The sequence below is a fragment of the Columba livia genome, chromosome 6, assembly GCF_036013475.1.
Source record: "Columba livia isolate bColLiv1 breed racing homer chromosome 6, bColLiv1.pat.W.v2, whole genome shotgun sequence".
NCBI classification, from domain to species: Eukaryota; Metazoa; Chordata; class Aves; order Columbiformes; family Columbidae; genus Columba; species Columba livia.
Window position 1 is genome coordinate 31,338,440 of NC_088607.1, and position 25,774 is coordinate 31,364,213.

Below are 25,774 nucleotides of genomic sequence, written 5' to 3' on the forward strand. Positions count from 1 at the left end.
AAGAATAGTTGTCTTTTCTGGAGAAACATCTCTAATCTGTGATCAAGTGGGCTCATACTGGCACAGTTAGAGCTGATAAATGTTTCATTGTGGCAGCTTAGGCAACAGAAGCCAATTTGTCTTATTCTAAAACAAGATGTTTCTTCTGACACCTTAAATTTGGTGATTATTTTTCAGCAAGTTACAGAAGAGATTTGTATCAATTTCTACAAATCAGTTTTGCCAAGGTTGTGGGTTCATAGTAGCCAAACTGTCTCATGATTTCAGGGTAGCAACTTAGAGCTGAAAGTATTTTATGGTTAAAGTCAGTTGAGCTGTAACAGGAAACCAGAATTCAACCAAAATCAAAACAAAAGAAAAAATGCAAACAGGAAATGTTGCTTTTTTTGGCAGTCTTAATAATATTATAATAAAGGCTTATGAACTCTAGAAATGGAGTAGACCATCCAAGCTTTCACCACTGTTATTTCTCTTTTTTTTTTTTTTTTTTTTAATTAAGCAGAATTGAGATTTGCAGAGACATTCAGTATCTTGTGAGTTTTTTGATTTTTATACTGGCCATTGCAATGTTATTTCCTCTGTATCAAGACAGCTTTGGGAGCTTTGCCATGTCTATGGAAAAAGAATAATGTATAAACTTGCATGCTTTTCCTTGCAGAGCAATCGACTAGTTTCCATACAACTTAACTAGTCCTAATTATATGCAATGCCTCATTGCTTTTAATAATGTACCAAAAAAAGAAAACAGTAGCCAAATTATAGTTTAAAGGGACAGCAGGAATAGTTGAAGCAGCACTGGTAAAAACAGCATGAAGAAAGAAGCTTAAAAGCATAAATTAAGTGATAAAGTCATTTGCACAGTAGAAAACAGAGTTGACAAGTTTGTCTCAAGAAAAGGCAGTAAAAATTATTCTTCCTTAATAATGGAAGTGCATGAAGTGTGTTGGAGCTACCTCTGATGCATTGTGCTATTGTATGCAGTTGATGGTGACACTTGTAGTATCGCGAGCCCAAGAATAAGTTGTACTCATGGTAAGTGTCTTTAGAATGTGGCCAAATAAATGAAGTGTGTGGTTTTTTGTTTCTTGTTGTTGTTGCTAGAATACCTGGATTTCAGTGTTAGGAGATGGTATTCTGAATCTTGGGTTTGTGTTTCTGTATGTGGACTTGAGTTGTTGTTGGGTTTGGTTTTTTTTTCAACTGTAGAGGCTTGATATAAAATCACTTGGAGTCTCCGCTAGCTGCAAAACTGGGAAAATTCCTATGGATTAATTGCAACTCTAGGAGGATCCAGTTAAATAAAGTCAATAGTAGGAGGCTTTGCTTGATACTTACCATTTGTGGGTTGGGCTGTGTTTGTCATTTTTCTGGAAGAGGCATAATGTAGTTGTATGCTTCGTATTCCATGTGGACATTTTCACTTCAGAGAGGATTTTTCTGAGTTTAAAATGCTCCTTTTCTCTGGTGTCCATTGCATCTGCAGTGTAACAGCAGAGCTGAGCATCTGCTCCACTGCGGGAGTTCTTTCAGCAGAGACTTACCATTTCTCAGTGCCTTTAAGATTACTGGATGAGGACTCCTTCAAGATTTCAAGAGCTAGTTCTTAAGGAAATACCTCACGTCTGCAAGTGGAAGTTTCCAGTATGATACATTTGCAAGAGAACTCTACTAATATAACTTACAGTATTATTAACCACCTTCATCTTCAAGCAGAGTCTTCTGCAGCCTTGAGATAACTGTTTACTCTGCTTAAGGGCTCGTGAAACATGAACTTTCCAAACATTCAACTGAGAAACTAGAGCAGCAAGTCCTGAATTTTCCCTTTCTGCTTAGTTTTAAAGCTAATCCATTTTAACTGCACAAAGAATGTTCTTTTTCTGTTAGCTGGTTTGCACTGCACGGAGCTATAGTTCACGTTGTGGAACATCTTGAAGTCTATATTATTGTAACGGAAGAGGAATGTTAGGAATCTTTTGTGGACAGTTTATTTTTTGCCGCAAAGCTTTCCGTATCCTTGCTTTGGATGGAAAAGAGTAAAGGCTGTAATTGTGTGTTTAATTTTTTGTTCCTTACTAGTAGGCATTTTCTGATGCAAGGACTCCATGATCTATCCTCTCCTTCCTTAGGAGAGGAGAAACAAGACAAACCAAAACAAGCAAACCAAAACAAACAAAACAAAAACCCACCAGAAACAAACTGTAGGGTTGGCAATTGTAGGCAAGATACTTGTCCTTAAATTTCCAATTTTCAACTTTTTTTCTCTTCTGGGTGACTTGTTGGCAATACTCAGCATTACTCTAGGTTTGCATAGTTCTTGCAAACCTGTGAGAATACTGACCTGACTTTCTCTGTCCTGAGTCACTGTGGAAGTGAAAGGTGAAATAAAGGCCAAGGCGTCAATATGTTGAGAAGAACACATCATTTAAGAGGGTGGTCAGTGTAGTTTTGTTTTTTCTTAAATTACAAGAAGAAAAAGCATTAAAGTGTAAATTTAACTTGCAGGAATTCCCAAAAGTATAAATCGAACCCAATGTGTGAAAGACTTGTTTTAAGAGGTTCTGATAAAGCCTTGAGAAAGTAATGAACACTTAAAAGCTTCAGATTTTTCTGTGGTTGTGATACTTGTCTGTATGCATTGCAACTTGGTGTTGAAAAATCATGTCATTTAAAAAAGTTCTCAGAAAGAGAGAGAGAGAATGATTATTGTCTTTTGGGTAAACAGTGTACTTCTTAATAGGGGTTTTATGTTCCTGCTAGTCATTGTTTATAAATTTTTGTATTATTTTCTTAACACAGATTTAGAAGAATCAAGACCTAAAGCACTACTTTTCAGTATTTATTAATTGGCTCTGATTAGGAACTAGAGCAAGGCATTGTTGCTTTATTTATTAATTAACTACTCCCTGGTGTTTAGCGAGACAGTAGCCAAATAGAAGCACACAAGGAGTAGTGACCAGTCTGTATACCAGGGTGGTGGTTGTTTTTCACTGAAATACAAAACTGACATTCCCTTGGCTGTCAAGTGGCAAAGGTGTCCTTGTATTTAGTAAAACTGAGTCCAGTAAAACTGAGTGCTTGAGGTTTTGCTTATTGTTTATTCTGTTGAACCTAAAATGCTGATATTTTTCCTTTTTGGCTGAAGATGGTGCTGATGGCTATTGCAAACAAGCAGATAGTAATTTTTTTAATTGATGGGTAACTTGTCTCCTTCACAGAAACCTGACCCCAGTACATGCTTATGTCTGGGAATGCCAACTTTGAGTTACTTTACCCTGCTCTCAAGTGTACTGTATTTCTTTAGGAAGGTTTGTTATTCAGAGACCCTTTCCTGTTTGAAACAAAACTCTTGTTGGATTAGAAATTATGCATTCATACAGTGTTCTTGTTTTTCCACATATCAACTACAGATGTGATTATTGTAAATTAAAATAATTTGTGTAATTAATTTAGAATAATTTATGTGTACGTGCTCACATGTGTTTTACATTGTATAAATCAAATACAGTTAGGTACATCTCGGGGGTAAATGTGGCTCCATAAATAAAGGAGTCCTTTTTCTCATATTATATATCTTCATAATTCCTAGAGAGAAGTACGCTCAAGGACACTCGTGTAGTGTTCCTCAATTATAGCTGTTTGTTGTGGTTTTTATAAAAAGACTTTTAGAAAATGTTTCCTTTTGCTAGACTTACTTGATATTTAAGTTGATGTTTTAGGCTAGTTATTTCTTGACCTATTTTTAAATAACTTTATCAATATTTGTGTGTCTGTTAATAAAAGCATGCTTTCCAGTAGTTAGAAATCTCAATGTTATCTGCTGCCATAGCAATCTAATCTTTGTGTTTTTGCACAACACTTTGTTAATATTTTTGTCCAACCGCTGGTTTGGGTTTTATGCACTATCAAGTCCTCAGAGTGACATTATGCTCCTTGATTATGAAATATACCTTAAAAAATAAGGCTTTTGTACTGTGTCAGCTCAGGTTCACCAGTTAGATCTGAATGTGTCTGTTAATTATTATAGTTAATTATGACAACTACAAACATCACAAATTGGCAGATAACAGGGCAAATAAGGTTTTAAAGTAGACGTGATTTTTCTCATTGGTTCACCGACATTCCTTCCAAATTAGTGATATTTCCATGTCACTTAGAAAGCCAGTGTTTTGGCAAAAGCTTTATGCAGGCACGGAACACGTGAACAATGTTTATAAAAAGGGGATGTTTTTCAAGTCAAACATTTTGAGAGACGTTACACAATGTTTCATCCACAGTGCTTTATATTGGTAGCTGGCAATGTAATTTTGCCTTTAGTGATTAAGAATTATGATTTTTGCATTTGTCATCCCATTACCTAAAATCTGCTCAAATTAAAAGAGCTGTAAGCCTTATCAGTTGTTACGCAGTGTACTGTAGACTGTCTTTGAGGTTTGTTTTTGAGGAGTAGGCTGGTACGCCACCTGAGTGGAGGCACTTACCACTGTATTTGAGATTCTGAGCTTTTTGCTTTAGTACTGAATATGCATAGAAAAGAAAATGTAAAGATAGACTTGAAGGGCACCACTTTGCTGGTAAATGTCATGCTGTCATGTTATGATGCTTACCATAGCTTCATCAATTGAGATGTGCCTTGTGCTGATCAGCAAGCACTTAACGGTAATACAAAATATTAAGTCCTGTTCGGGTCATTTATAAATGTGCATGATGATGTATTAAAATTTTCTGCTACAGATTAGGTTTTGATGAACTTCCTTATTTCTCCTGTGTGCAAGTTTTTTTTACTGTACACACTGAAAATAGATACTTTGCATAACACAGAAGAAAGAATATTCATGTGGACTTTTATTGAAAAGATCCGAGTTGAATAATAATGAGCGGAAATGGTAAAAAATTATTCCTGAAAGTTACATTTCCAAATTGCACTTTATTAAGTCAGCTACACTAGTATCTTGCTACTTAATACTGTTTTTGTCTGAAAAAATATAGTATTTCTTCAGCTGAAGCTCCCACACAGAAACTGGAGGCAGAAGTAGGCTAAATATTAGTTCCTTACTCTTTATCGTTTGTTTTTCTAGATTTTGGCAGAAATCGCACATTCTTTGTTTTAATTTTTCACTTCCCCACACTTGACATTTTATATCCTTTAAGTTTACAAGTTTATTTCCAGTTGATTTTGCATGAACTTAAAGGGGTTTGGTATTCTATCAGCTCTTCTAAGCAGGACTTTAAGTCTTAAAAGTGGAAAAGAGGAGCTTTAATTCCAGAAATACTCAAGGTTACTAGATAAGTGGGTTGCGTAACTCAGAATTATAGTTGTCTAACCACGAAACAATGCTTTCTTGTTTACTTGTGGTCATTAATTTAGCTTAAGCATTTCCTGCTCTGTATCACAAGGTTTTACAAATGGAGTTTTGTAGAATTTCTCTGGCTTATATGTTTCTTTTTAACAACAGTTTTAGACGTAGCTTTGTGTCCATAAAAATACAAATTAGCTGGCGGGGGCTAGATACTTCTCTTGGAGATCATACACTGTGAGTGCTGATTTGCTTGCATGTAAAAATAGAGGAGTGTTATGATTTGAGTAATGTGTTTTGGGCCTGTTTGTGTAGGCAATGTAACTTCAGAACAACTCTCCGTTTCCTGGCTATTTCTTGAATGCCTTGTTCAGGTTATTGAAGTTGTGGACTGGTAAACCTTTTAAGTCTGGCTTTCAAATCTTGTAATGATGTTTATTTAGAAGTAGTGTGATGCCCGTAGCAATTTTGTGATATTTGCTTTGACTGCTCAGTGTTATTAGAGGTTCTAGGCCTGTACAGGATTGCTTCCTGAATACTGGAAGGTGCAAATGAAGATTTGTCACATCTCACAAGTGTAGCAGTTCAAAGGTGCTGCCAGGACACAGCAAGTCTCTTGGGCAATGGCAGGACCTTGCCTCTGAGGGGTGGAAATCACCAGGAATCTTATGTTCATAGATCTGGCTTTCTAAAGACCTATCTGTTAGGAGGGTTGGGGTGGGGGGATCTTTGTAGTTCTATACATCTCCATTAATATGGAAACTAAGAGAAATTTACTTCAGCATGTTTGTATATATCAAAGCATGGCCCAAAAATACATGTGGGGTTTGGCTGAGCTATAAAGTTGGTGATAATCTTTATAGCATGTTCATGTATTTTTATGTATTCAAGTACTGAAAAATTTATATCCCTGACTAATTTTTGTCATCTTGAGATCAGCCTAAATTTGAGAAGAGTCTGTGTGAGGACGGTTAACAGCCTAGGTCAGTGCTTTGAGGTGAATGGGGCATCTTAAGCTTATCATCAGTTTTCCACCATCCATATGTAGTCTCAGTGGTGTGTGCTTTCAGCATCTCTGTTTAACTTCAAAAAGACCTTTGGGGTCTTTCTGAGAGACAAGTCTCAATAGCATCGAGCTATTTGAATGTATGTCTTTGTACATTCTGTGAAGTAAGATTTTGATTTGTTGTGAGTCTTGAGGGGGTTTTTGTTTGTTTTATTTTGTTGTGTATGTTGGTTGGTTGGTTTGGTTTTTTACCTATGTCTGACTAATGGTCTCCTTAATTTTTTTCCCCAAAGGAAAAGATTTATCTTCCTGTCCTTCAGCTCTTCATTGATTGAAGAGAAAATAGTTGTAGTTTTTCTGTAATTATTGATGAAAAATTGACTAGAAATTGTTGGTGAAAGACTGTAGTTATCATTCACCTGAAGTTCACAAGGATTTGCTACCTATGTACAAACATTTAATAGAAGATGATTTACTTTGAAAAACATGTTAGTAATAAAAAGAAACTCTACCAGTGCAAAATTCCTTGTGGAGTATCTTTCTGTCCAGAAGAAGGCTTTCTCCTGGTGCCAATTTAGAGCAATTTTTTTCTGGATATATGTGTCTGCTACGTCTCAGTCTGGTACTGTTCACCTCTGTAGCATTGCTTCAGTGAAGAAGCAGGTGGGGTTTCCCAAACAGAGTAATTTTAACGTAGGAGTTAAAAATACTTGTTTTAATTTATTTTTGTCTTATTCTCTAAAATCAGAATGCTTATGCTTATCTCAAGCTATCTGTCCTCTTTTCTGCTAAACAGTCCACAACACTGAAGTACAAGCTATTAAGTTATGAGTAACAGCTTGTGCGGTCCACGTCTTCTAACATCGCCTGATTTGAGCCAGTGTGGATGCCGAGCTCCTGGCTCAGCTGTACCACTGCAATGTAAACCAGGGCAGGCTTTTATCTTACTGTAAACTGTATGTAGAAATCCTAATTATACAACATGACATTCTTTCTTCACTCTTTGTGTTTATGTTTGTATGTTTTTATTTATATGTATATGCATAAACAGAATTATTTAATACTTTGGCAGCTGTATATAGCAGTTGTATTTTTTAATATGGGAACTGTTAGTAAGAACAAAATGATGAAAACATTAACATAAAAACAGCTGTGAAAATACAACTTTTTCACCTTTACCAGAAGGGTCTGGACTTCTGTTGTGCTTTTATCTTTTTACCTAAACAATTACTTCATTTCCTTAGTTTCTTGCAAACAGAAAGATCTTGGTGTTGTGAGTAAACTTGAGTTTGGTGAAGTAACTTCTATTGCTAGTTTTTGTGCTGATACATAATTTGGATTCCTTGTCTAGCTAATGTACAGGAAAATAGGTGACAAATCGGTGCCCACTTTGTGGTGATACATAGCTCTGAATTTGATCTATGGGCAAGTTTCTCATTTCCTCTACCTCTACCCTTTGGGCAGATCCATCCCACTCTCTTCTTTACATGACTACTTTGCAATTTCCACATTGTTGTTTGCTCTATATTTTGCCATGCACAGAACTAATTGTATTTGTTCCTGAGTGAAACAGATGAACTTGTTGTATTCAAGTGTTATCTAGATTATGGTGATATCTAGGAGTAAGCCAAATTGGTATATTTTTTTCTGTAATTAAAGCTGTGAACAGTATGAGTAGAGAGTTACAATGCATTGCTCTAAGTTGGGTTACATGTTAAAGTGTGATTTTTATGTTCTGTGTTAAGATATGAGGTCTTGTATGCTCTCGAGTTCTTAATTAACTGAAGACTTCAATGCCTTGCCCCAGTGTGTTTGCATGTACTTATTTGAATCTTAGTATGTTATACTTTTCTTCTTGACTTTTTAAGCCTTTTGTCCTTTATGATTTTATACTAGTTTATAGCCAAGTTATGCTTTTCATGAAGTAGCGAAGTGGGTTTACATTTTTCTGTATATAAACTCAGATGTCTGATTTTTTTCATTCAGGAGGAGTAAAAGGATACAAAAAGGATTTGATTTAGTTTTATCAAATAATCAAAGCAAAAGTTGATATCTAGTGGCTACCACTTCAGTAAGAGTGTCAGTAGTGTGACACATTATATATTTAATCTAGAATGACTCACAATCTTATACTGAACTGGATATCAGTTATTCTTAATTTAACAACCCTCTTCTAGAATTCCTCTGTAGTCACATATCTATAATGAGAATATACTAAAAATAAGACTGAATTGGATTTGGTTGATGTTTGAAATATCAATGAAGGCATTTTATTTCTGTGTGAAATGAAATTGTATAGACTTGTAATATATATTTGGTAATTAATATAACTTATTTTCATTATGTCATTTATACATAGTAGAATAGGTACTGAACACTTGAGTACAAAATACTTTGGAAGGAGACTGGAGTTGTGAAGCAAAAGGAATCTCTGAGTGGGATCTGGGAATTTACATCTGAGTTGATCCATCTGTTTGCAGACTGACTAACACAAAGTAGACAAAGGCAGATATTCAATAGAATGCTCAGGTTAAAGGAAAATTATGCCATGCAGTGCAGAGGTGTGGATTTGTGAGTGTGATCTTTTTCATATGAAATGTTCCCAGCTGTGTGGATGTGTAGGAGCAGGAGCTTGGATGCCTAGGAAAAGATTCATTAACATGTATCATTTAAGAGCTCTGAGGCTTTTTTAATTTTAATGTCAATGAAAGAAATAAGAGTGATTTTTGGAAAGAAAAAGGGAACTGTTTGTGTTTTGTTCTCAAAATATTCTTATTGCATCCAGGAAGCTGGAGTGTGAGGTTGGTTGGTTTTTAGAAAACCAAGAGACTTAATTCTAAATAATGTTTTTTGTCCCATATGTATTTGAGGAATCTCGCTCAGCATAATGGTTCCAGATATGCATGGTGTCTTGTTACTGTTTGAAAAGGCTTTTTTTCCTTGTAGCTCAGTATGTAACCTGCATTTCAACAGACTTAAACTGGTTTCCTGTATAAAGCTTTGTCTTTGACTTCATCTTGGCTTCTCTCCTGTAACTCCACATCTGTGAATGACTCATAACAAGGAGGGCCATCAGAAAAATATTGTGCACATTTTTATCCAAATCTGTAGGGTTTTTGTCTTTAATTTTTTTACAGCCTTGCTACATCCCTTGCTCCCATGTAATGAATCATACAGTATCTGTACACATACCTGACAAGAAGGGTGGTTATGCATTGAGAGAAAGTTGAATGCTAAACAAATAGAAAGAATATCCCCAGCCATCAATCTGCTGAGAGCAGAGCTTTTGTATTTGGCAGTTGTCCTCTGTCAGCCCCTGGGGCACTTTGGATATTATGATTTTCTTTCCCCCTGTAAACAGCAAGTTCTGTTAAATGGATACTCCAGCCTGGGGGCAGAGTTGGATCTGTGGGGCACTGGCAGTAAGGGAGGTTCTGCCTCCTGGAGGCCTCACAGGATCCAGTGAGCTGCATCCCCACTGCAGAGCCTTTTAGAAAAAATGCCAAGCATTACACCTCTCACTTCTTACTCTGACATGAATGTTTTGACTCATTTCCAGATGCACAGGGGCAGCTCAATCAGCTGCTCTGTACCTTCTGGAGTGTTTATGGTGACTTAGGCTGCAGGGAAGAGGGAAAACGCTATAGCCTAGAAGATGGGTCCTTGTCTCCCATCTTCTCACTAAATTCCTTCCTAGGTGAACAACAGCCCCCAATTCAGTGTGAATTAAGTGCACATCAGTTCATACGCTAACAACAGGGGAGTCAATTTAGGCAAGATGAAAGCCTGGCTGGAATGGCTTAACCCACCGCCTTGTTTTGATCTCTTCCCTTGTGTCAGGGAGTAAGCACAACAGAATGGAAAAGTTGGTTGCTGGCATAAATAGCTTTTCATTGCTGTGATGAGGAATGTTTTACAACAGCAATGGGCCCTGTGGGATATTGGTGAGATTTTCCTACAGCTACCAGATCTCCAATTGTCTCCTCCAAAACTACCTCTCTTTGGATCATGGGTTGAGGGAATTGATACTATCTAGACTGTGTTTAATGTGGGAGAGCACTCTTGCTGGCTTCACGACCGGCCGCTGGCTGCTTCTGTCCGTTGTGCTCCTATAAAGGATTCGGAACAAATTAATACAACGTGAAAATTGTTTCTGGCCAGCCTGTCATTTTGACCACAGATTCCCAGATTTCCTGAAAGACGGAAATGTAGAAAGGCTTGTTTAAAGGAAAAGAGGCAATTAACTAACTCCTTGAATAAAGTAACAGAAGCTAAACCACCTCATCTTTCCACATCTCAGTAGAGGTGACATTTCTTGGGATATGACTCCACTTGGCGTCTTTCTGGAGGGCAGCTTGGCCGAGGAGTGTAAGAAGCCTGAGGTTACAGATGCTTTATTCTTATACGTTTAGGTGGCAAAATTGTTTTATGGACATTGGAATGAATTATTTTCTTCCCGTTTTAGTACTGTATCTGTATCTAACATATTATCAAAAAATGGTTTTGTCCAAACTGGAGGAAAAACAGCAGGGTGAGCTACAGTGCACAAATGCACTCAATATATGTTTTAATCAGTTTCACTCATACTAATAGCCATGGATCTTAATAAAGCTGTCTCATTGAAACTGACAGTGTTGGTTACTTTCACTCTTTAAATTGTAGCACAGATACAAATCCTTTCTGTCTTAAGTTAAATTAGAAATATTCAGCTACTACAGCATTTACATGGCAAAAGGCTGACTTCATCCTTGATTATAATGGAAGAAAAATGTTGCTTATAATTAAGAAATCTGATTATAATAATCTAAGAATCTCTTGGTGAAAAATTTTCTAAAGTTAGGTCTCTGTTCTTGAAAATGAACCTTTTCACAAAGCAAAGAAAACCTCAGTTTGCCCACATCAAATATGTTCTCTAACTTCATGTAATATATTTGGAACTTTAATAGTGTTATATAAGTTCTTGTGATAAGAAGAAATAAAATTATAGTTTTAAAAATTTAATTTATGAATGCTTATAGTAATGCACCAACTGCTTTTGTTTCAGGAAAATATCTAGTATCTTTTACAACCAGCAGCCCTCTAGTTGGGATGTCCTGTCATGAATTCTTTCTTCCTTTGAATTCTCATCTCCTTTCCTACAGCCTAACAGCTGACTATACTTCTGCATGGATATTCTCATATAATTTTAATCTCTTACAATACAATTAAAGTGCTTACAAAAGGGAAATGAAATCCTTGCGTTAGCTTGAGATTCCTTGTGCTTGAAGGAAAATCTTAAATGAAGTTTTTCTTGTTGTTGTTGTTTTACAGTCTCTCTGCTTCTCCCAGGTGCAGGGCCATTGATTTAATCTGGAATTCAGAATGTTTTTTTTTGAAGAAAAGTGTAAGATGTATAGTGACTTCCAAAGAGACTCGCTACTCTTTGATTTATCAGGTTATAGCTGAGCAACTGAGTATTCTAAGGGACAAGAGGCTTTGGTTTCAACCTAGATTTTGACAGTGGGAAATAGGAAGGTGAGAACAGGCTCCAGAAATGTGAGCATCAAATTAAAATGTTGCTAAAAGTTTGGATGAAGGAAGAGGAAGTTGAAAACTTGTTCTAGAAACATCAGCTGGGATATCTACTATAGGAAACAGCAGAAATCCTTGGATACATCAGAAAGCTGGTATAGGAGACTTCCAGGAACATTTTACCCAGTGTGCCGGAGCATGGAGTACAAGAATGGACTTGTACATTGTTGGGATAGATGGCCAGTCATCACTTTTGCTTTTTGGTCTCTTTCTGCAGTTCTACCACAGCAACCATAATCAAGCTGGGAAGGGGAAGCATTTGTTACTGGGATTTCCATGTGTAAGGAAAGAGAAGCAAAATAATAGAGATGATGGGGTGTTTGGAGCTTTAATAGTGAACAAGTGTTAATCTGAGGCAGCTAATAGAGTAGTTCTAATCAGGTAATACAGTGCTGACAGCCAATTAGTTTTCCTGGCTTCGTTCTTCAGAGCAGCTGGCGGGAAGCAAAGCATTTATTTCACTGTCTCAATCAAAATCCTGAATCTTATGCCACGCACTTGACTGCTCCACATCGCATAAGGCAGCGTTCTGTGGTTGTGCGGGTAAGCCAGACCCATGTGTGCTGTTCAAATGAGAGATTTCTGATGAGGAAAAAGGGGCTCCCAAAGCAACCCCAACTTCACAGCCTGTTTTCAAGCTGTGACTTGGCTGTAAAAATAAATAAATAAACAGACTTTCTCTGTGCAGAGACTTGGCAGACAGCTTTTTCCCTAGAGATAAATCTGTTTTTCAGAATTAGAAAAATCTGTTAGATATCTAAAATTTACAGTTGTTATGCATTAGATTATTCGTTCTGGATAGACTTTTATAGTTACGCAACTCTGAAAATATTGATGTAGAGGGGGAGTTGACAAGGCAAGTAGCCTTCAGGGTAACTCTTTTTTTCCTTTTTTATTTTCCCCTAATACTATTAGCTGCCAAATCCATGGGGTCCTTATGGAAACTAGAAGCAAATCTCTAGGAATATTTGTCCAAAATCAATGTATTTGTCTTTAGAGTGTATATTTTTTTTTTCCTTGACAATGCATGTGCTGGTGGTAGAAGTAAGCATAGTTTATTTTAAGCTTTGCCTTTTTCTCTGCATTGTGTTTTCTTTATTCGTCGCAAATGATGGATGGATGAAATTTTATAGGTTGTGTAGGATGGTTTTAATTCTTTGCCAACAGTCTTGATTTTAATATAGGGGAAGAAAGGTTTATTGGAAGGTACATATTCTAATAAGTGAAAATGCCCATATAGTCTTCATGATTCTGGATCTGAGTGTAAATGTGGTCTTTAGGGGAGAATGAAGAATATGAACATCTTACCTGGCTGTGTTTCCATGTGCATTCAGATGACATGGGCCTTGGTCCAAGAAACCTCATCCAGCCAGCAGGTGGTCCAGACAGACACCATAGATGCTGGACTTCCTGGGGGCTCATGGACATGGGATTTCACCATCAGGGCACAAGTATCCCATGCTCAGTCTGCTTTTTTCCCCAGCACAACTTGTGTGTGTCAGAAGTTACAGCACATGTGGCCTCTTTATGGATGGCTTAGTAGCTTGTGGATCAAGTTCCTCCTAACAGAAGGAGATACAGTGGAATCCACCCAAAAAATGTCCAGATATTAAACAGTCTATTTATTGTCATTTACTCAGCATGCTGAAATTCTTCCAATTCTTCCTTGGCTGCTCTACCAGATAAAGAATGCTCCCATATAAACTTTTTCTATGTGTATCACAGATATATTTTTGTCTGCAGTGTTAAGTTTTTTTTCCCCTTCTTAATAAAAGGAAACACTCTCATTGTTGCCTTCAGTCCAGGAGTCCTTTTGTCACAGAATGAGACGCTGGGTAATTTTTTTAACATCCCAGGTATCATGTATGTCCTGACTTGACAAATTTGTCAGCAAGGTAGATGGACAGGTATATTTTTGCTAGTTTTCTTGGTTGTTGAGTGCTCCAATAACTTCTGGAGTATTTTGGGTTTTGTTTCTCTCACCCATCTCCCTTTCTGATACCCCCAGTTGAATTCTTTGCTTTACTCTAACCTGTATGTGCTGAGCATCTTCAAAACATCAAGGTTGCTATATGTGAACTTAAGGAAGTTTAAATGCCTGGTTTTCATTCACTGACTCTGGAAAACTTGGTCATATTTATGGAGCCACAGGAGACCCTAAAATACTGAGACTGATACTAGGTGTTACAGGTTGGTTCATGAAATTGATTATAATAAACAGTGAAGTGAGAAGAATACGTAATGTTCCTTAAAAGCAAATTGAACAATTGTAGTCAAGATTGTTTCATGTGCAGAATTCTTGTTTGTTTAGATCTAGTTACATTTCTTGCCAGACCCTTTAATTTCAGCTAAATTGTCTCTTTAACATCTTGGTTCCTAAGCTGAGAGCTGGAAGTGAGACTGGCTTTTTACAATGAGAAAAGGGGAAAGCCTTTTTTGTTTGGATGTCAACAAATTCAGTTCAAGATCAATTCTTTTCTTTAAGCATGTATGCTCTATCTTTTCCTAAAAGCAGATTTTCAGCAGTTTGGCTTCACTCTGTGGCCATCGGGGTGGAATTCTTTACCTTGGCTTGACATAAGGCGGCTTTTGGAATATGTATGGGTTAGTGTCTGACTTTGCACAGGAAAACAATTTTTTGGTCAGGTGGTTTCTGGTTCAATGAAAAACGTTTTTAGCTGGGTGGTGGGTTTTGTATGTGATAACCAGCTTGGTAACTTCTGAAAAATAGCACAGCCTTTCAATATGAATAACTGTCACTTTCATTTAAAAAAATAATAAATAAAAAACAACCTGGTTATGTAGCTACCATGTTTCTATGGCAGTTTCAGGAAAAAAATCAAATCTAATTAACATGAGGACAATCTCAACATAAGTGTTATGAATTCCTTCTCATTCAGTAGACAGTGATTACTTACCTTCAGGTAAATTATTCTACAGTTCCTTGAAATGTTGTCTTGTCTTGCTAAAATTAAAATAATACCTAGTTATTTATTCTGTTAAAGAGTGTTTTGATGCCAGGAATGATTGTTTCATCACAGCTGAAACATGAAAATCAGAACATGCTTTTACATTCTGTTATAAATATAATCTTTCAATGCAGATAGAGGAAGAAGTTTTGACCCTAATCAATGTAAAGACGAGTTCACAAATATATTACATTGTGTTTTCAAGAATAATTTCAAGACTTTAAAAAAAAAGACACAGAGCTAATGTGTGAGATCAATGCAGAGTTACAATAATTCATTTAAATGAGACTTGACTTAATCAGTGTATCTTGGGTTCAGTTCTTGTAAAACATGGCCTGTATCGTAACAATTTTTTTCATAATTAAAATAACATTAGACGTAAAAGTTCAAATTAGTTTTTCCAGGTGAACTTAGAAGAAATTACAATTGGGCTTTTTTCTGATTGGTGATGAAGTGGCCAGGCAGTGTACTTCATGGGTACCATAATAGTTAACACCTGTTTCAACTGTTTGATATTTGTATTGGATGGAACCCTGGCAATCCAATATATCTTAAAAAGCAAAAACCTAATCTGAAATATTTCATGGTATGGAAGAAATTATAATAAACAGAGTACAGCTTAAAATATAAAATGCTTATTATGCACATTTACATAGCCTTTCGTCTGTATTTCTGAAACCAATGTTACCATTTTGTGTAAAAACAATCCTAGTTTTGTGAAGGTCAGTTAAGTGATTATTCAATACTATAAAATAAATACTGTTTCTAAGAAAACAGTATTTCCTGGGTAGCAGAGGTTGGCAGACATGAACCAATTTGTCAGTCAGCAGTTAGTACACTGTATTAATTACCATTCTCTCAAATCTGTTTTGAGGACAGAGGCCATTGGCAGGTGGGTGAAGTGGTCTCTTAAGGCAGGTCACCAGGCACAGCTTTCCTGAGCTCACCTGGAAATCTTGTCCAAGTACTGGTGGTGCTTATTCCTATTTCTCATTAGAGACCTTGTGAAGCAGTTGTCATTGGGCACACTTAGTTGAGCTTGAGGAGTACTTTCATTGACTTAGTAGCACTTTTCACTGTAAAATGTGCTGTTAAGTGTTCTTCTCCTACATGGGTCATATTTGTGGTGGTAGAGGAGCCTGTGGTTCTGGAGAAGATTTACAGAAAGATAATTTTGTCTGGTGGTGCTTCTTGAAGCTGTGGTTGCCCAAACACCTTCAGCTGGCACATGCTGGAGCTGCCAGCAAGGTGAGCCCTGAAGATCTTCTCCCTCTGCCCTTCCTGGCCAAGGTAGACCAAGAGGGTATTCTAGAAAATGCTGCTTTTTCTACCAAGTGTAAACCTGGCCCGTGCTGCGGCTGCACAGGAAGAAGAGCGGAACAAGGTGGAAGGGAACAGCAAAGGCTCTTTCTTTTGGTGGCTGGAAACGTTCTTATAAAACAAAAGTCTGTCTTCCACAAGTCACTACTTGGGCTTGTCTTTGAAAAACATTTTCACAGCAACTGAGGATAGTGGGGCTCTAGTGACCTGTATCTGTAGGAAGAAAGCTCTAAAAGTGTTTTTTTTAACTATTATTTGAAGTGGAATTTAGCCATTGAATAACTGAATTGCACTTGTTGACATAATACTTCCTAGATAGGGATTAGTGATGGGAACTTAAGCGCTAGGAGTTAGTGTCACTTTTAATGTTGTTTGTTACTGATACTGTATTTTGAAATAATTAATTTCGTTTACAAAGTCAGACAATGCAAACCTTTGTCTGTTGAAATGTGAAAGCTTATTTCCAGTTTAATGATGAGCTGGGCTACCTTGTCCCTCCCATGCAGCACAGGTACTCACTGCCGCCCCCCTCAGCCTCCCACAGAAAGCTTGTTCCCTTGGGTGTTTGAGATCTCGGAAATTTACAGCTTTTTGAAGAAAGCTTGGTTTCATATTAAAATTTTAATTAATATTAGTAAGATTACTAACATTCTCTGCCAGGGTATATCTGTCAAATGAAAATTTTGGGAGGTTTTTAATATATTTTAAAGTCGAGGTTTATTTTGAGAGTTGGGGTTAATACTCTCAAGGTTTGTTTAGAAAGAAGTTGAGCTGAGGATGCAATGACCTGGCAGACTTTTTTCCTAAACACAAATTAGCGCTTGCTTTTATCTCTGTTTGTCTTATTTGAGGTGAACCTCAATCACTTATCAAATTGCAGCACATTGTAGTGAACACTGTAAGTGGGTTCCACTTCTAATGACTTCTGCATAAATTTCATAACTCTGGAATGCTTCTCTTACTCATTTCCTTGCAAGAGATGATGGTTTTGTTTTGTTGTTTGAACAAGGTCTGTTTAACCTTTCAATTATGAAAGAAGTGGATAAATTTTCCTTCATGTTTGGTTAGTCTTACTGTTTTCAGAAGTGCTAGAACTGTGTCTGCCTGCTTTGGAGAGGAAGAGAGACTTCAGGATAATTTCATGTGAATGGTAAATGTTTTGCGCACATTGGAAACTTTATTAAAGATAGACACTTAGTTTGGAGGAAAACAGAGATTAAACTGTATGTGATTGTGGGTAGCATCCCAATATTCATGAATTATTGATGAAATTTACTTCTTAACTCTAATTTCTCCTCATAGAAATAAAGCAAATTTTAGGAGGCAAGTAAAATAAGAGTAAACCAATATATTTGGTACAAAGTTGTATCAACAGGAGGGAGGGCAAAAGGAAGTAACTAGAGAATATCTAGCTTAAAAGGAAATGTAATATACTGCTTCATGTAGTCTATCTTCAAATTCTTATGCATTTTTTTCTTTTATAGTTTAAGATACCACCATAAGTGTAACTCAGTACTTTAATCTGAAATTCTGAGCATCTTTATAAATTCAGTGGATAATGGAGATAGTAATGACTAGGTCACCTTAATGTACAAGAACTATTTCATATGAAAGCTGATCAGAGGCCAACCTCTTCATGGATTAAATAGTGCTGCATCATAGACACAAATTGACAACATACTAATATATTACAATGTGGTTTTAATCATGTGAAGAACTGCTTTAAGGAACAGAGACCTTAAACCTGAATGTCTAAAAAACACCATACAGGCTTCCCTGTCTTCTCATAGATATTGTGAGACCTGACAAGTGTTACCATAAAACATATCTCATGTCCTGAAAAACTATAAGGAAATACCAGATCTTTATAGTATGGTGCAACAACTGAAACCACTGATTATTAAGTAAAGATGTTTCTATAGTGCCATTTGCTCCAGCTTCACTATCTCTATACTTTTTTTTCCTGTGAACCCGGTTTAGGATGTTCTCATTTCTCTTTTTCCTTAATTCATCCGTGCTTGTTGGAGTCCATCTGTTGTACCATACAGTTGTGGGACCAAGCTGTAAATCAGGTCACCAAAATGATTCAGATTTAAAATAAACCTACAATAAAAAGCTTGGAATTTGCTTTGTCAGCATTCTGTTTAAATGCCCTGCAGAGCATCACTGCTGTTATCTAAGCCATCTCTTGTTTGTATTCAGTTTAGAAATCATGTGTTTGCAGCTGGAACAAAATCTGTCTATTCTCAAAACTGCAGATTCAGCCTCACATCTGTCATGTCCTCATCTCCGATTTATCTCCTGTACTCTCTGATTAAAAGCATGTTGGTCTGATGTTTCACTTGAAACAGTGTGGTGGTACTCTTCATTTCCCAAAAGTGTTCCATAGCTATTTCTGAGTTAATGGAAAACTTGTAAAACAACATGTACCTATGACGTGGCTGCTGTCACAAGAAATTTTTTTTCTTTCCTGCTGGTATCTGTAGCTTGTAAATTCAAAAAAACTGAAATCTTCCCCAGTTACTCTCTCTGCTTCCAGAAAACCCTGTTCTGGTGAAATATGCACCAGTTTACTCTTCTCTTACAGGCACTTGTGGGTTTTGAGGGTGAGGAGGGCTTTGTTTTCTTCTCGGACTTGTGGAACTGCGGAGCCTGGTGTTGCTCTGCAGCAAGATGACTGCTCGACAGGCTTCGTTCATCGCCTCTGCTCTGACTGTGCTGCAGCTAAATAGCATGAACTTCTGAACTGTATTAGATAAAACTGCCTAGTGTACGCTTTCTCCATGGTATTTAAGTGTCATTATTGATATTTTGAGAAGCCTGGCACTGCTTGCTCTTGGGTGGAAAATGTCTTCTCATGCCTCCAGCCTCTATCTGCTCGGTTGCATTTGTTTTTAGGTTGTGTTAGCTGAGTTAACATTAAGAGTTTGGAATTGTTTGTGTCATTGGAAGAGTGGGGAGAAATAAATAGCTGAAACAGAGTTTTGAGGCCAGGGTGATGGGGTGAGCTAGAGGTTTGTTTTGGACATGAGAAACACAGAAAGATCGTGATGATAATGACTTTCTTCAGTAATCCAGTAGCATTCAGGACACATAATTTTTGTGCTTGGAGTTCCATTAGTAGGCATCCCTTTCTCCAGAGAAAAGGAAATGATCCTCTTCATAATCAGTTTGAGCTGTTTTGAGTTGGTTGCTAGGTCTCAGGGTGCAGCACAGATAAGATACAACATAAGCTATGCGCAAACAGTTGTATCATTTTAAGTGCAATCTTTTATGTTAAATAAATTTACAGTTATGTGGGAGGGTAAAGGTGTCTGAGTTTTTCCCTGCTAACAAGTGCTGCTTTGCCCATGGTTGCCAAGCCCTGCCAGTAGCTAGGTTTGATGCCACTTTTGGCTTCAAGTAATCTTCATTGAATGTTGTTCTCAAATGTGCTTCTGTCTCTGGTTTATCCAGTGGCACCATTTCTGGGGGAAGAATCCAGGGCTGCCTTTTGGTTTTACCTGCTTGGAATGTCAGAGCTCATGTACTTTCCACCAGCCAGTGTTTGTTACAGAATTTCACTGGATAATAAGCAATTGAGAAAGGAATATTTAACAGCACTAATAAGTTTTTAGATGTTTATGGCTTTTTCTTAGTCTTAATAAACCACATAGCAGTAGCTCTATGTTTCACTTCAACATAAAAAATAACAGAATAGAGGAAAAATATTTTAATGTGATTCTGGCCTACTATAATGCTCATTTTTGTTTTGGTTCTAATTTTTAATCTTGATATAGCAAATCTTGTGCCCTCCTAGCTTTCTTCTGATCCTCCTGTTAATATAATTACACAGCAGAATATGCAGTGTGAATAAATCATTAGACTTATGGGACCATATTTACTTTGTAACTAAAATATGTATCAGTATATTACAGCTCTAGTGTGCAAATACAAACATCTACTTGGACTCCATCCTTACCAAGTGACTTGCAAGAGGTCGTTCTGGGTCTTAGTTGTTGACAAATATTTATTGCATGTGAGAGAATTACTCAGTTATAATTTCACAGTAGCATGTACTCATTGATAATTTCTATATGTGAACCTGTAAATTTTATCCTATGTATTTAGTAACCTGGTCTGGGTTTTGTTTTACAGCTGCTGCTGAGGGCAAAGGAAAAAGTGGGGAAGACTTTTTCCAGAAGGTAAGAAAGATATTTTAATCCTATAACTTCAACCATGAGCTCAAGTGATTAAACTTAATGTGCAGTTATCACTGTATTGATGAAATGTTTTACAAATGCTTCTTGTTTAATGTGTTTACGAGCCATTAGCTGTGCACGGAGTGTGATGAACTATATGTCCCTTAGTGTGTGCTACTGTCATTCATGCTCAACAACTTAAGTATTCTTTAACTGAGAATGTCAAAATACACATTATGAAAGGTTATTTTGCTTAATAGCAGGGGGTTCACCCAAAAGATGTTGTGAAGTGGTCTTAAGGTTTTTGTGTCTATGGATAAACGCTACATCCTGTTACTGAAAAACTGACATGAGACTTACTGTGATATCATTGAAAGCATAAATATTTGGTTGAGAAATGGAAAGGCCTTTTAAGAAAGAAATGCACAGTCCACAGAGTGATTCAATAAAGTTTGTGGTTAGACAGAAGCACGGAAAGACTGGAAAAAAAAATAGTCCTTCAGCAACTAAACTACAAAGAGCAACATGGTCAAGAGTAATGACTTTGAAACTATTTTTGCCCTCTTTTTTTCTTAGTAGTGTGTAAAATGAGTTATCTTAATGAAGATCTGCATACGGTATGCTAATAAAAATGATCCGTTTTTCTGTACTATAGAGAAGACACTAAGTTTTCATGCTGTATACTGATATACCTTGAAACTCTTTTTGACTTGGCTTTCCATTAAACAAGTAGTTTGCTGTATTTTACATGTTTTCTTCATATTTATAAATGGTACTTCCAAAAAGGTCCCTTTAGTTGTGAAAGAATACTTTGTCCTGCATGTGGTTGTCAGATGCCTCGATGAAGGCTGGTGGGGAGAGTGTGTACACTGGCAAAATGTTTGTTTTAAGAAGTGTTTTATATGAATCTTCAGATTATGTTGCTCTTGACTGACAATGTGTTACTTTTCTGAATGACATGCTTGTGCTTAACTGTTCAATATTAGTGTGCACGGAGAAAGAATGTGTCAATAATTCTTAGGATTTTACGAAAATGCATGGGGATTTTTTTTTTACTTGCTGCAACAAAGCTGAGCCACAGTAGCATATAATTCATTCTACAAATTCATTTTACAACACAGTATTTTCTCACACTTGTGTAAATCTGCTCATAACTTTTGAAGCTGCAGACAAAATATTTCCTCTCTGTGGCATTAAGTGGCTTATATTTTTGACATGTATTTGTATACTTGATTATTTACTGTAGGTACGGTGTACCTTAGAATAATGTACCTATTAGTGTAATAGCAAAACATACAGTTTTGAATTTATTAGGAGAGCAAAATGTGCTACAACTTGAAGTATGTGAATAAGAGTACGTTACTTATCCATACTGGTAATAAATTTTGTGGCTATTTTGGCATTAGTATATTGTCATATATGTGCATAATTGTTATATAGGCACAGTATGGATGCTGCAATAGGTTAAAGCTACTTCATTTTGCCTGGCATTCTTTTTACAGTCTCATCTACGCTATAGTTTAGATTACTGAAGTTTCTAAGTACGTACACACGACATTGCAGCTAATAAAAACAGATGGAAACTATCTGCTTTGAGAGTTTTCTTTTGTTCAAAAAAAAAAATCTTTGGACAGTTGCTCATAGCTTACTCACTGTCTCTGTCTGTGCAATTTCCTTTAACCAGGGTTAAGCTTTTTCTTTCTCATATGACATGAATAAGGCAGTTTCTGGAGGTAAAATGAAGACTCTTTTCATGTGTTTTGGGCTGTATAGTGAGGAAGAAGGTGATTTGTAGCATTAGAAATACATTGCAAACTAAGGCGGCAAGATACTTTCAGAAACTTAGTATGAATATGAAGCTATAGTAAATGCATTTTTAAGAATAGTTTTGTAAGTTACTCTTCAGGGAGTTTTTGAGTGGAATGGGGAGGGGAGGTGCATCGCTTCGGAGGCGCATCAAGAACTGAGGTTGTATTTGGTGTAAGTAATGCCATGTATGGTATTTTCTACAGGCTACCCTCAATGTGCTGAAGCTGTTGTTGGGTGGAAGGGGTGTGTGGGGTGGAAGAAGTTTTCACGTGAATGCTGAAATGACAGAAGTGACAAGGCAAAGACTCAAGACGGTGATTCCGTATGTCAATATGTGCAGAGTAAGAGGGAGGAGAGAGGCGGCCGGGACTGGAGGGATGGGAGGAGGGAGACAGACGTGCTGACTTCTGGCAGGCGGCTCTCAAAGTGGCCACTGGGCCCTGCTGGGCAGCTGGTCCATGGGAACAGGTCTCAGTTCTTCATCAGCTTGTCCTTAAGAGGAACACAAGTTGCTCACGTGCTCTCTGAGCTGGGCCCAAAGTCGGGGCTCAGCCTGCATAGTTAAGCTGTACTGAGTATGCTCTAATGAATCTGTTGTGCTTTTATTTAAAAGTGCATAACAGGTCTTGGTACTAGGTAGTTTTTTACTGGTCTTTAAGCATTATTACCCTCTTGGATTTTTATAATCAAGCAGACTCGGTGAATGTGGACTGTTCCTACCAACTTTTAACTTTTGAAATTTAGTACAGAATAAGCTCCAGATCTTGGCTGCAAGGGGTAAATTAAGCCATTTCTGTCCTGTCAAGGTAGGGAAGATCAAGTGATGAAGTGTCCCTTCCTCTGCTCCTGAAATGAAAAGTAGATAAATGTTATTTGGTAGTGTCACTTTAAAAAAATCTGAAGACTTTAGCACACTTTCTTCCGTGATTTCTACGTTTTGGTACTGCTTCAAAGTATGGAAAACCTAACATAGTCTAATGTGGATTGTTCAAAGCCACTGGGAGCTGCTAATAATTTAGCAAGAAACAAGTAAATAACATGATAGGTTTCTCTCTAGAGCTCTCTGGTCTGCAGTTCAGTGACAGGTATTCTTAAATAAACAAGGACTGGCTTGCTGTTGTGTTACATACTATTTATATAAAAAGATCCTTGTGGACCTTGCTCTATATATTATTGTCTTACGTATTACTCTCACAGAATAAATTAATATGAAGTTACTACTTGTTCTTGATCCAAAGCCCATTTTCAGTTGATGGTGGAATTTTTCCATTGAGTTCTGTAACATCTGGTTCACGCCTCATAGGCAAGCAAGGCCCTTCCCAGACAAAGCCAGGACGTTGTTCCAAGGAATATATAATTTATGTAGGACTATAGATATGCATGGCACTCTTATATAAAATGTAAGAGGGTGGTGGGTCTCTGCCCTGAAGAGTTCATAATCCAAAACAGATGAGGCTTAGCCATGTGGACAGAGGGGAATTTAATGCTTTACTTTCTTCTTAAAAACTTGGAAATTTTAGTGCTGGTGGTAACCTTTCATTCTGTAATTTCTCAGGGCAAGAGTGGACATCTAGCATTATCACAGGACTGTCAGTATGGTGGGCAATAGGTGAAGGTCATGGGTTTTTTAGACGTTGGGTGGAGTTCTTGGGCTAATGTGGGACGGTGCTTGCATAAGGTGGTGAATGGAAATGGTGCACATGTGGTGCTTTGCCCAGGTGCTTGACTCTAGGTCTGATGTAAGCTTCTCATTTCAGCATAATTTGGTGTGTATGTGTGTTAGTTGTGGGCTTTTGGAGTGTTTTGGAAGGGTTGTCCTCAGCTCTTCCTCTCCTGGCTTTCAAGAGTTTGTTTGCAGAGTTTGGTTTTGTGGAAAGCACAATGTACTACCAGCCAGCTGTAACTTCTGGGTATTATTGTTTCTGAATATTTGAGATTATTTAGGTTTTGTGTGGTGTTCTGTGTGTGTGTTTTGTTTTTTTTTTTTTTTTACAGGAGAGAAATGGTTTTTGTAGGAATATATTAATTTACACAGATGCAGATAGTTAGAGTTTTTTAAGGTATTATTGGATTTAGGCAAAAAGTGTGCTTAAATGCTCATGATTCTCTTGATGGCAGACTGTCATTCCCCAAAGGGGGTATAATCATGCTTGAAAGTGTGATGGTCAAATTGGACAAATATTGCGTGTGTGTTTGCCAAAATCTCTTCTGGTAAGTATTAGGGGTTTAGGAGTGGAAAGGAAGACTAGGGGTTTTTTAAATTTTCTTTCCTGTCTCTACCTGTAACATGTCTCATCTGTAGCATCTTATCTTATTCGATAAGTAGCACGTTAGGAGATACTGAGACTATTTTGGGGGCAATATTGGGTGAAACCATCCTTTAAAATGAGTTGCCTTTTCAGTATATGTTGGAAGCAGTAGCAGTAAGAGATTTTAAAACAAAGCTCCAAACAAACACCCTCTCCCCCAAAAAAACAAACCAACAAAACCAAAACAAAACAAACAAAACCCCACCTCTTTGAAGACATAAAAAATGGGAATATCTAATTGTGTCTTTAGCCACCTCTATTTTAAATTCCTCTTCTACATGAAGTATTTATTAGTGTTTATTACCTTTTATTTGTTTAGTATGCTCTGGCAGCAAAGGGTGTAAGGAAGCTGCCTTGAGCCCTGTTTCTCTAAGACAGTGAGAGACCTGTTTTGCAAAATCCTGTGTTTTCACGTGTATCTCTGAAAAATGTTTGTTAGCCTGATCTGGGCCAAACCTTGTAATGTTTGCAAAATTATTATGTCTGAATATATTGATACAGTGTTTATGTATACCTGAGTGCTTTTATAAGTATAGATATTATGTATTGATACAAATAAATTTAACTGAAAACATATTTTTCTGTGTGCAGTATGTCAGGCTGAGAATTGGTCGGTCTTCCTTTTTAATCTCTGAACATGAAACGTGTAGGTAGAGCTTCAAATGTGAATGGCTCAGGGGATTTTCAAACATAAAAAATATTAATCATTGACCTGAGACTAAGATGTCTCAAGCTGATTATTTTCTGTGATCAGCAGTAACTTCTGAAGGGCTTTCCATGTGTCTTCATCCATGACTTCTCTTGTAACTGTAGTTTAGAATACTGCCTAAGGCTGTATTCCCTTTTCTGATGGCAATTCCTTAGCTATCAGTTTCTTCCAGTTCATGGTTATTATACATTATCATGTTCTTTTTTTCTCTATTTCAACCACAGGGGCAGTTTCGGACTGCAGAAGCTCCGCACCTTCCACTTTTTAATGGGTAGAAATTAGTATCCGCATTAGCATTAAAATAACCTCTTGATGTAGAGTTTGCCTCATAGCACATGACAAGGATATATTAAGGCCATTCGTCTCCAGAATTTGAATGAAACGCCCAGCTATGCTAGACTGTGATGGGAACCACTGACATGTGCTTCTGATTTACATGGGGCTTCCTCTCGTTTCACTTCCCGGGAAGAGGAGGGTGGTGTGGATTGGGGGTCTAAAGAATGTTGGTGGCAGTCAATGTTTGCAGAAGACTTGAGGTGGAGAGGTTTGTCTCCCTTTTGGCAAAACCGCACCCAGTGGAAAGAAGGAGACTGTTTAGGTTGGATC

At 37.1% G+C, this 25,774-nt stretch overlaps 1 protein-coding gene across 1 annotated transcript in view; it reads left to right on the forward strand.

Annotated features, from left to right (window-relative positions):
• BICC1 (BicC family RNA binding protein 1) overlaps positions 1–25,774 on the forward strand; it is a 101,858-nt gene that overhangs the window by 13,414 nt on the left and 62,670 nt on the right. Inside the window, exon 2 of the mRNA XM_065067802.1 lies at positions 20,298–20,344. Coding sequence (XP_064923874.1) covers positions 20,298–20,344 — 47 coding nt within the window. The remainder of the gene's footprint in view (positions 1–20,297; positions 20,345–25,774) is intronic.